The sequence below is a fragment of the Mustela erminea genome, chromosome 7 (assembly GCF_009829155.1).
Source record: "Mustela erminea isolate mMusErm1 chromosome 7, mMusErm1.Pri, whole genome shotgun sequence".
In the NCBI taxonomy this organism is placed as follows: Eukaryota; Metazoa; Chordata; class Mammalia; order Carnivora; family Mustelidae; genus Mustela; species Mustela erminea.
In genome coordinates this window covers 91,753,388-91,764,832 of record NC_045620.1, presented here as the reverse complement: position 1 = coordinate 91,764,832, position 11,445 = coordinate 91,753,388, and the positions used below count along the sequence as shown (strand labels likewise).

The following is an 11,445-nucleotide window of genomic DNA, read 5'->3' as shown; positions in this document are numbered from 1 at the left end:
GGTGTGTGGGAATCAGTCCAGAGGTGGGGCAGGCTTGCTGGATAATCGTACCTGTCCTCGAGCCGGCAGCTTCCACTACATTCTCAGGACTCTACGGTCTCCGGCTCTGCTTCTCTGCAGGCACCTTAAACTCGGGCAAAACCCAAACCGAGTTTGTTGGCCCCTTTCACGACAAACCTCGCCCTCCTCCACCCATCGCACTGTCCACACCAGACACCTACCTCAGCCTCGCCGCCCAGTCCAGTCACTCCGTTCCCTTCCCCTCCCAAGTATCCGGAGCCACTCCTCCATCCCTGCTGTTCTAGCTGTCGCTGAGACCTCACATCTCACCCGCACCATCGCGGCAGCGCCAGAACTTCTGTCCTCATCTCCAGTGTCAGGCCCCCTACAGTCCCTCCTCTTCGCACGATCTTTCTAAAACGCAAATCTGAAAACGACTCCCCTGCTTTAAGTCCCTCCACGGCCCCCCTGTTCTGGAGGGAGAAACCCACACTCCCCAGTTTGGAAGCCAGGTTGCCGGCGGTGGGGATGGGAAGGGAGATGTCCTTCCTAGGGCGAGAGGGGCATTGGCCTGTGGGCAACTCGGATCGGAGGGCCTAGAACCCCGGGCGTCCCCCGGCTGGGCAAGAAGAGCCCGCCGGTGGAACGACCCCTGGAGGCTGGCGGAGCTCGGCGCGGACCGGGCCGGGCCGACGCGCGAGCTGGCGGAGCAGCGAGTTCCGAGGAGGCGCCCCCCGGGGCGAAGACCGGCCGGGAGCTGCAGCCGGGCGGCTCGCGACCTCCGGGCGGCAGGGGGCGGCCTCGCCCGCGGCGACGACGGCTTCCGGTCCCCGGCTCCGCGCCTCTCAGGGGACGCGGCGACCTCGGGCGCCGGGCCGCGTCGGCCGGGCATGGCAGCGTGGAGCCCGGCCGTGGTGGCGCCGCTGCTCCGCGGGATACGCGGGGTGAGCGCGGGCGGGGCCGGGCTGTGGTTCCCGGGCGGGAGCTGCGGAGGGGCCGCGGGGCCGGTCGAGGCTGGAGGACGGGCTCGCGGAGAGCGCGGCGCCGGGCCTGGCGCCCTCCCCTTCCCGTCTCTCATTCATTCCTCGTGGGTTGGGTCCTTCCCTGGGCCCGAGCGGCGGGGCTCCGAGAAGTGTCAGGCTCTGGCGCGCGCTGGCGGAGCTCCCTGAGCCGGTGGAGGTGGGGGGCGAGGGGAACAGACACGGAAACCGTTGTGATCCGGTGGGCGCGGAGAGAGCGATGTGGACGCACCCAGCCGGAGACCCGGCAGCCCCAGCTCGCAGTCCTGGCGTGCCTGCCGGAGAGTGCGAGGGTCTGGGCTTTGGGCAAGTCCTCTCAGCCTCTGGGACCTTAACCCTTTCCAAGCCCCACACGCCCTGACTAAAAGCCCAGCAGAGGGCACTCGCCACGCGCTCTCCGAACTTTCTCTCCTCCCTGCCTCCGCGAAGTATGAAGAGGGGGTGACTCTCCGCGCGGACAGTCGGGGTTCTAGGGATTTTGTCAGTACATTGCTCGTGTAAAGGCCGCTGCCTGCAGATCAGCTAAACGGAGGAAAGACCTCCCAAGGAATCAGTAATGTCAAGTACCCTCAGCCCTTAGCGATTACTGCTTCTGCCTGCCACCTGGTTACCCTCTGCCCTTGCCCCTCCAAGGCTCTGTCCTCAGAAGAGGCTCCATCTTACCCCCTCCTCCAGCCCAGTCTTAGGCCCACAACATCAAGTTTCTGTCCCTCCGTCTCACTCCAGACCATTTTTCTGACCTGCCTTTCAGCTGCCTGCTGGAACGGCGACTTCTTTGCAGGTGCGAGCAGTCATGCCCTGCGTGCTGTGCTCGTTCTGCTTGTTCATTTGTTCATTCGTTCAGCCATCCATCACCCAAGTCTCCCGGAGGGCCTGTCCCGGCCCAGCTTTGGAAGGCTGCAGTAACAGGGTAGAGTCAGTCTTGGCCTTTGAAACCAGCTGGTGAAAGAGCCAGTGCACAGATCATTTTAAAGAAGGTGCTTCAGGGGGCACAGGTGGCTTGGTGAGGTGTCCAACTCTTGGTATCAGCTCATTTCTTGAACTCAGGGTGGTGAGTTAAAGCCCTGCGTTGGGCTCCACACTGGGTGTGGAGCCTACTTAAAAAAGAAGAAGGTGCTTTGACAGTTTCTACCACAGGACGCTGCTCTAGGCCTTCAGGAACGGCCTGAGGACAAGTGGGACTAAAGGCTGAAGGGGTGGTACGTTCAGCACCAGCACAGATGAACAGCACTCCTGCGTCCCACCTGCCATCCCCCTCCAGTCCCTGTGTACTCTGTTTGTAATAACACCTCTCATCTGGGCTAACTTCAAAAGGCACTGTTTTGTGCAGGTGACTTTGGCACCAAGAGGCCTAATAAACTCCAAAATCTTTAGCTGGACATTCAAGGCCTGCCAAGCTCTCTTGTCAGTCTCCCTTTCAGCATGTGCTTAGCCCAGTCAAAGGGCTGCAGATCTGGTTTTTTGTTCCTCATCCCATAAGGTTGGAGACGTCCCCCTCAGAAGCACTGGCTCCCTATGGTCCCCACTGGGGGCAGAGGGAGTCTTGTTACCGATGGTAAATAAAAATATTTCTCCTTCAGGTAATTTAGTAGAATTCTGCTACTTCTCTCCAGTAAGAATTGGTACATGTCACAGAGTGTAGCTGGCCTACTGAGCAGTAGGTCACAAGGCCACATCCCGCTGGAGGGTGTGGAATGTGAATCAGGCCTAAAGCACAGGTGGTGTTTGGTTTCAGCAGTGTGTAGTCGGTGGCACGCTGGCCTGGGAGGCATGTCTGAGGCAGGTTGCCCAGGCTCTGGCTCCCCATCTCACCAGTGAACCTAACCTTAGCCTTTGCTTTAGTCCCCCCGTGTCTTCGCCTCCAAAACTGACATCATGATGGTGTCTCTCTCACAGTGTTATCATGAGGGATTCAAAGATCTGTTGAGTTGCCTTGTGTCTGGAGTCAAAGTGTAACTTACAGTTCCACTCTCTACCTCCACTAACTCCCCAAAAAGCTTATTCTGGGTCTTAGGGAGCGTCAGTGGGCATGCGATGCCACACAGTGCCTGGGATGGAGCCCATGGCCAAGCTGCTGGGGGGCCTGGGCCCTGGCTGGCAGGGCAGTGGCGGGTAGGCCTGCACCCTGGCCTGGCCTGGCCTGGCCTGGCCTGGGGGGTGCCATCGTCTTGCTGAGCGGTGACTCTTCTCTGTTCTCTCGCAGCTTCCTCCTCACTGTGCCCGGCGGATGTTTGCCTCGCAAACTGAGGGGGAGCTCAAAGTGACCCAAATACTCAAAGAAAAGTTTCCTGGAGCTACAGCTATCAAAGTCACTGACATTTCAGGTAAGGTTTTTCTGTCCTCTTTTCCACAGGGATTTTGCCCTCGGCAAGGGGCAGGGGGCTGGGCAGAGCACACTCACCATCAGCGGCTTCTCAATACGTGAGACTTTTGGACAGATGGAATTCAGCCTCTCCCAGCTGATGGCGTGGAGGTGGGGACGTGAAAGCGTCAGAGGGAAACTGTGTGTGGGGATAAGGCCCGGCTGGGAGGACTTGTGGCTGTTAGCCTCGCCTGGGTCGGATGAGGTCCCTCTCAGTCACCCTGGGGCTCAGGTCCACAGTCTTTAATTTGATTTGAAGATGAACATTACTTTACTTTCTCCACATTTTTCTGGAAGGTGAGCTGGAGCAGACCTCAGAAGGATTTTATCCTTTTGAAAATAACTTCCTTACTTTCCTCATGAGGAGCCGAGCCCAGAAAGGACAGAGAACCTGACCAGGCCCTCCCAGGGAGGAGGTGGCAGAACTGGAACCAGCACCAGGACACAGGGGGACACAGGCAGACTCTGTCCTCAGTCCCTGTGCTGGGGAGGTGAGTTCTGCACCCACAGGCCAGGAGGACAGGACCTTTGTCCAGTCACACGTGTGGAACAGCTCAGCAGGGACAGTTAGGTGGGCGTGCACATGTATCTTTGGCATCCTGCATTGCCATGAGGGCTCACTGCTTCTCTGAGAACCTAACCTCTGCAAGCATTGGGAGGAAGTTTAGAAAGTAGTTTTTATGGGAAACTACAGACAAATTCATCAATCCAAAGACCCGTTGTTAGGGGAGGTCAGGAGAGCCCCCTCTGTGATGTCCCAGCTCTGAGGGTTTGAACTTCCTAGTCCTATACCTGCCCCAGGCATGGGTCAGGCAGAGCTGGAACTTGACCTTTGGTCTGGGTCTGCCTCACCCTGGATGGAGTGTGGAAAGGGAATCAAGGCCAGGAAGCTTGGTTAAGCAAAGCTCGTATTCCTGGTATGCATAAAGCCTGATGAGTAATTTGCACTTCTCACAAACTGGCTGGGTGCTCCGAGCACAGGGGACGTGTTGTCTCTTGCCCACATTGGTTCATGCTAGAACAGCACACTTCATCGGTCATCGGCATGAGCTCCCCAGCCATGTGGGTGCAGGTGGATGTGTCCACCACAGGGTCTGCCTTGACAGCTCTACCAGAAAGCTATTCCCGCCCCATGGAAACCCAGGATGAGACCCTTGAGGCTGCTCACAGACCAGGAGGGCCTAAAGAGAGCCCCGTGCAGGGGCGCCTGGGTGGTGCAGTTGGTGAAGCATCTGCCTTTGGCTCAGGTCCTGACCTTAGGATCCTGGGATCGAGCCCCATGTCGGGCTCCCAGCTCAGCAGGGAGCCTGCTTCTTCCTCTCCCAGTGCTGCTCCCCCTGCTTGTGCTCTCTCTTTCTTTCTGTCAAATAAGTAAATCTTTAAAAAGAGAGAGAGAGACCTATGCAGCTCCATGGTCACCATGTCTGTGACCTCCACTGTCCTGCTGTGTCCCTTTCTCCTGCTTCCATTCCTGTCTTTTCTTTGCGTTAGTATTATACAGGTTTTTTTTCAAAACAAACTTTAGTGTGTTTTTGCATTTTTAAAAAGACTGATTGCCAGGGCGCCTAGGTCACTCAATGGGTTAAAGCCTCTGCCTTCGGCTCCGGTCATGATCCCGGTGGTCCTGGGATCCAGCTCCGAATCGGGCTCTCTGCTCGGCAGGGAGCCTGCTTCCTCCTCCTCTCTGCCTGCCTCTCTGCCTACTTGTGATCTCTGTCTGTCAAATAAATAAACTTAAAAATCTTTAAAAAAAAAGAAAAGAAAAGACTGATTGCCGCTCCTTTGGAAGGCTGAACAAGGAAATTCGGCCTCTCCCATCCCTCTTCCATGGGGTTTCTTGGCCTGTCAACAAAAACACAAGGCAAACTGACATTTCCTAGGCCTTCCATGCTCTGTGCTGTCTCTTCCGTGCCCCGCAGGCATAATCCTGGGTGAGTGCATCTGGCTTGCAAAAGGAAGAGCACATTTTGGACCAAGGCGGCCCTGCAGGGAGCATGTGGTCCAGTCGTCAGCCGTGAGGTTTTTCTCACCATGTTAGCAACTTTGTGCTGAATAAGAATATTTAGACCTTCTTTGGATCATACCGTACTTTGAGGACATATGGGATGGTGGCTGCCGTAAGCTAATAATTGAAACACTTTGAGTCATGTTTATTTCAGGAGGCTGTGGGGCGATGTATGAAATCCGGATCGAGTCAGAAGAATTTAAGGAGAAGAGAACTGTCCAGCAGCACCAGATGGTAAATCAGGTCAGTAGAAGCAACACGGCTCTGTTGCCATTGGTACCCTGTGTCCTGAAAGAGCCTGACGAGCGGGGATGATATTTAACTGTCAGCCCGAGGAAAGAATAAGGCTCATGCAGGCAGCATTCAAGACCTGAGAAAAATACAATGTGGAACTTATCTGGAATCAGACTGTGGGCAAATAGGAATTTTATTCAGAATTGAAAACAAGCCACCCAATAGTTATTTTGCATTTCCTTCTTTATTTCTTTGTATAATGCTACCAATGTCTACCGTATATATTTGTAAACATACAGGTACTAAAAAACAGATGTTTTTGTAGATTTGAAGATTTTTTTTTTTTTTTAGCGTCCCTTTGGACTCCTTTACAGATGTGTAAATTGAGGCACGGCATGATTGAGAATTGCTCCACCTGGCAGACCCAGGGACAGGATATTGGGGGTCTGGATCATCAGATTTAACCAGACTAAGGTCCAGTTTATTCAATGATTTGTGCTTATTTTACTTGGAATTTATAATAGGCTGGGCCCCTGGCCTGTATCTGCAAAGTCACCACCCACAGCAGGTGTGTCTGACATTATTCTGTCTTGCACATCGGGAGCTAGCTAGTTTCATTTTTGTCCAGCACAGCTCTGGTCATGAGACTCCCTCCGTGGCCCCTTGTGTCTCTAGTTCAGATGTCCCAGACTGCTGTTCCAGGCCTTTCCCCACCCTTCTCCGAACGAAGCCTCCCTTGGCCCCTGCCCGTTGTTCTGTCTGTGGCTCTGGACCTTTGCCCAGATCAGCCCTCCTGCCTGGGTGCCCTTCCTCTCCGGCACCCAGCTCTAAATGCTGCCCCGGCCACCTGCCTGGCAGGGAATGGATGTCCCCGCCCTCCTCCAGCATTCTCTGCCTCTCATCCTAGATACTTATGTCCCTGCTAACTGTCCCTTGGCCCCATCATCCCTCTGTGGGCTGTTCCCTTTTGGATCCATCTTTGACTTTCTCACGGAGCCCAGTCTTTCACGTGCACGTGGGCACCTACGGCCATATGGTGTGCTGCGGACCAGCTGGGGCGTCTGGGGTAGGAGGGCTACTCTGCTCCGCCCAAGTGCTTCTAGTCCCGTGTGATCTCAGGGGTGGGAGCGGAGGCAACACAGGGAGGCCCTGACAGGCCCAAATCATCCCCAACCAGTAGGACTTTGGGTTTTGTCCTCAGAACTCCCCTGGTTGCCTGGTGTGCCTGGGCCACTAGGGGCGCTGTGAATTTGAGCCCATCCCCTGGGCTGGGGCTGTCGTTGCAGGAGGTTACAGATGCAGGTTCTGGAGTCTGTCTGCCTGCACTACACATGTGAGCTGTGCTGCTTTTTAGCTTTGTGACCTTGAGCTTACTAAACCACCCTGTGCCTTGGTTTCCTAATCTGTCACCAGGGAGAGAAATAGTACTTGCCTCAAAAAGCTGTTTTGCAGATTAGTGGTAGAGCACACGTGTGTCACTGCAAACACTGACAGCTCGTAGCCCTTCGTAAACGTCAGCGGCCGTCACCATTGTCATCCTTGTCCACAGCGTTGCGCGGAGTCTGCCCCATGTCAGGGGGAAGGCAGCCATTCTCTGGGTTGGGGGCAATGTCCCCTCATCATTGTGGGCTCAGGGCTTCCTCTGGACCCCTGCAGCACTCGGACTTCCCCCGGCACCCTCGGAGCGGAAGAGCCCTGCGTGCTGACTGGCGGGGCCCTAGGAAGCCGAGCTCACATGGGCCAGCCCTAGGTCTGTTCTGTCCACTCTGTGTTCCCACACCTGGCCGCTGGCCCCTAAAGGAGCTCAACCAGTCTTTTTGGAGCGTTTGCAGACAGTAAGGAGAGCTGGCCTGGTGTGGTTACACAGAAATGTTTGGTTAAACAGAAATGTTTGGTGGCTGCACGCGCTCCCGTTTTAGAGAACGCCCCTGTTGGCCCTAGTGCGCTTGTCACCCGGGGCACCCCAGCAGCCACACTTGGCACCCCCAAGTGCTGCCGGCCACCATTGCAAGCCCCACGGGCAGGCCATGTGGATCCACAGCCAGGTGCCCGCTGAGCCGGAGCCTGACCCTGGGCGGGGGCCCTCATTAGCCACAGCAAGCTGCTAGGGCTCTGGTACACATGCCTCAAGGAATTTGTGCACTCCTGGGCCTTTTCCAAGGGTTGCATTTGCAGGTGTTGGCCATGGGGGAGTCCATGGGAACAACAGAAGGTAAAATCTTTAAGAGCAAGTCATTTGGCCTGCAGCAGGGCTGAGCTGGACCCGGAGTTTGCTGCCCGCCTGTTTGAGGTATTGGGAATCACGGTTCCCAGGGGCTGTCATGGAGGAGGAGGCTGGCCTAGCAATGGAGTGAAGGAGAGAGGAGCAGACTCCACAGCCCGGCTTCTGCTCCGTGGGTGCCGAGTCAGCAGCTTTGGGAGGATGATGGTTGGTCACTCTGGATGCCCAGGCTGTCAGGCGGGGTCCTGGTGGCCCTGGGTTGGGGTGAAGCTTTCCTCATTGATCTTGCTTAGTCACCCTAATAGAACGAGACTTTCAGGCCCCAAAGGTCCTGAAAAGGCCACCTGGTCCATCTGTTACTGGAATCCACTACTGTCAGACAGTCGCTGCCTGATTCCCCAGGGACAGGGCATCCCCGCTGTCACGACTCACACCTGCTCCACCCTCAGCAGGAACGTGCCGCTCCTCGGGGACCCTGCGGATGCGTAGCCTGGCCTCTTTTGGCTCCCGGGGTTCATCAGCCTTCTCTTTTGGAATAGTCACTGGTTTTGACTTTGGGCCAGGCCCCAGGGTTGCCATCCATCCTATTCCCATGCTGGGGAACAGCCACGGGGAGGGAAGTGAGCACTGAGTTCCCTTTTGTGTTGGAGGAAGCTGGCTCCTTCCTGGCTGTCTTCTTCACAGCAGGACTGAAGCCTCAGTGTGCAGAGATCGCAGGAGGTGTTGGCCACACGTGCCCAGCCTCGTGATGTATATGGAAGGCATTCAGGCAGTACCAGTCCTCTTACCTGCTCTGGCCTCTTTGCTGTCTGTTGCCTCTTCACCTGGAGGCACCTGGAGGGTGCCTTCGCCGGTGCCTCCCGCCCACCCCAGTGCCCTGCAGTGGTGCCCTGATGGCCCAGGGAGTCCAGACCCACTCTCCTCTCTGTGGCCTGCCTCCGTCTCTCGCTGCCTGCCCCTGACTCACAGCCAGGCCTCCTCCCCATGAATTGTGACAGGTTCCCAGCCTTCCCTCCCGGGCTTGGTGCTTGGCCTCTCTGCCCATCCCACTCCCAGCTGCCCCGCTCCGCGAATAGCCAAGGCAGGCTGACCCCCTCCCATGATCACCCACAGCAGTGCTCGTGGCCTCAGGGTCCAGCAGCACCTGTCACTGTCCACCATGTCCATTTTTCTGTGCCCTTGTATTATTTCCCTTTATCTTTTTCATCCTTTCCCCATGCCTTTTGCACCTGTGACCCCAGCACAATAGCAGGCACTGAGAAATGTTTACCCAAACGGCATGTTATAAATTGTGGGCCTGTGGCTAAGTCACTTCCCTACCAGGACCTCAACTGTGAAGTGACCCACATGACCTTTAAGGCCCTCTGTAGCTGGGAGATACTGTAACCTGGGTGACCTTGGAAGCCTGCAGGAGAGCTAGAAGAAGACACTGGGAGGGCTAAGTACACAGGGCATGAGGGGATCAAGGCCTTCCTAGTAAAGGGTGGCTGGGCCCACACCTAGCCTAGGAGGCTTTAAGGATTGTGGCCCTGGCGACAGCCCAAACACAGGCATGGGGACAGCCTTTAGGGGACATTCTGTGCCTGCAGAAATCAGAGAGCTTGTGGCCCGGAGAGCTGTGTTCCTTTACCCGTCCCGTTCCCCGGCCCCCCCCACCATGAATGAGGCTTCTTTCCCAGGGCATTTCTATTGTCTGCAGAGTTGAGGGGGTTGCAGGTGAATAGGGAGAGGGTCGGGCAGTTCTCTGGTGCCCAGCACACAGCAGCTCCTGGCATCAGGGCTGGACAGGAGCCCCAGGGGAATGAAGAGTGGCCAGAACATCAGCTTCTCATCCTAATTCTGTTCCTCTCTTGCTGAGTGTAAATGAGGGGGTAGATTCTGTTTCTTTTTTTTTTTTTATCAAAGAAATGGATAGGACTGGAGTGTCTGTCTCTAAGGATCCTTTGCCCTATAAACCTATCTACATGTGTTAGGAATTTTTGTTGTTGTTGTAAGCTAGCAAAAGCAAACAAAGGGAATTAGCTGGCCCATGTAATTAAATTACCTAGTTTTGTGGCATATCTAGATTCAGGGTCTTAAGCAAGTTCTTTTGCTTGTTCTTTTTCATGTTCTCTCTCTCCCCCTCTCTGAGCTTTTGGCTTCTGAGTGTTGGCCTCATTTTCTCCTACTGGAGATGGGCTTTCTCTGTTTGCTGGAGAACACGGCCCCCAGCATTGTTCAAGGGTAGTGACCCAACAGACAAGGCTCCACACGGAAAAATCCCAGCAGAGGTTCTGATTGGCCCAGTTTGGGTCATGTGTCACCCCTGGACCAATCAGGTTGGGCCAGAGGCACATGGCTACCCATATCCCTGGCAAATTGATAGGCCCAGCAGCAGTACACAGTTAAGATCTCCGGTGGCTAGTGGAGAAGGGGAAGTGTAGACCAACGTGTCTGACATGCTGCCATGTGTGTTATTAAAAGGTAGCAAGGTGGATATGTATTCATATTAGCTTAAACATGTATTTTGTAATCATTGCAAAGACACACAAGAAACTGACGCCACTTCTCTCATTTGGGGACAGAGGTGGGAATGGAGGGTGGTGGAGGGCAGGTGTCGGGGGAAACCTCACTGCATGCCTTTCTATAACTTTAGATTTTTGAGCCTCCTTAGACATTAACTTAAAAAAACTATTTTCTTAAAAAAAAAAAAAAGGCAAAACTGCCTAGACAAAGCACAGGCAGGGCCTCTCATGGAGACAGTTGTATACAGATACTCATAGAAACTGCTCAGTGTCAAGTGCAAAACAATGATGCTCTCCTCCTTGCTTAGGCACTGAAAGAAGAAATCAAAGGGATGCACGGATTGCGGATATTTACCTCCGTCCCCAAACACTGACCATGCCCGGGCCGCGTAGATGCTGCTGCTCAATGCCTTGGATGAACTTGGCTGACACCATCCTTTCCTAGGCATTTGCCAAAAAGTTATCTATTTTGTTCATAGACATTTCTGTTTTATAATCATAGAAGAATATGTTCTCTATTTAGAGTTTAATTAAAGGCAACAGACAACCGAAACCTTTGAAGAGTCATTGGTGATACATCTTGCTTGTCTGTTTCAGAGGCATTGTCCTTTGTCCAGAGGTCTCTCATCCTCGGAGAGTCGTGTCCTGCTGCCGTACCTGTGGACAGGAGTGCTAGCTCCTTTTGTCATGTCAAGGCATTTTCTTGGTTCTTCTCCTCTAGGAAACTGCTATTAAGGCCCCTTAATCTTGCCCAAAAGAAGAGAAAAAAAAATATCCTTAGGTTTGGCTGTTCCCTTGGTTGAATGCCTATCTTTTCCTCCCCCTCCAAACTTCTTACAAGAATGGTCTTAGACCTTCAGTTTCCACTCCCTGAAGTGGACCCTGAGGAGTCTGGGATGTCAGGATCAAGGTCTTTCTCCTGTTTGAAGATCCCCCACCCTCCACATCTCGGAGGGAGGTGCAGCCTATCTCCCACAGCAGAAGCAAGAATGGTCTGGTTTCCCAGCTCCCTTGCCTATGGGCGCAAGTCAGTGGTCTAGACTCACCCGTCAGATGGATCTGGACTTTGAATGTGGAGCAAGCGAGCCACAAGGGAACCT

General features: G+C 54.6%; 1 protein-coding gene across 2 annotated transcripts; it reads left to right on the top strand.

The window, feature by feature from the left end:
- The first annotated feature begins 807 nt into the window (after window positions 1-807).
- On the top strand, window positions 808-10,898 carry BOLA3 (bolA family member 3). 2 transcript variants are annotated; one of them, XM_032352496.1, is made up of 4 exons: window positions 811-944; window positions 3,223-3,343; window positions 5,541-5,629; window positions 10,654-10,898. In XM_032352496.1, exons 1-4 carry the CDS (start codon window positions 891-893, stop codon window positions 10,717-10,719), a joined length of 330 nt encoding a protein of 109 aa, XP_032208387.1. In that variant the 5' UTR covers window positions 811-890; the 3' UTR covers window positions 10,720-10,898. The 2 variants fall into 2 exon arrangements, with proteins under 2 accessions (XP_032208388.1, XP_032208387.1); XM_032352497.1 differs by lacking the exon at window positions 5,541-5,629 and having other exon boundaries at window positions 808-944.
- Window positions 10,899-11,445: the final 547 nt, after the last annotated feature.

Excerpts from the sequence above, each read along its gene's own strand:
- BOLA3 (XM_032352496.1), top strand. The coding sequence starts at position 891 with ATGGCAGCGTGGAGCCCGGCCGTGGTGGCGCCGCTGCTCCGCGGGATA. Across the intron at positions 945-3,222 it reads TGCTCCGCGGGATACGCGGG|CTTCCTCCTCACTGTGCCCG; the intron begins GTGAGCGCGGGC and ends GTTCTCTCGCAG. Across the intron at positions 5,630-10,653 it reads AGCACCAGATGGTAAATCAG|GCACTGAAAGAAGAAATCAA; the intron begins GTCAGTAGAAGC and ends CTCCTTGCTTAG.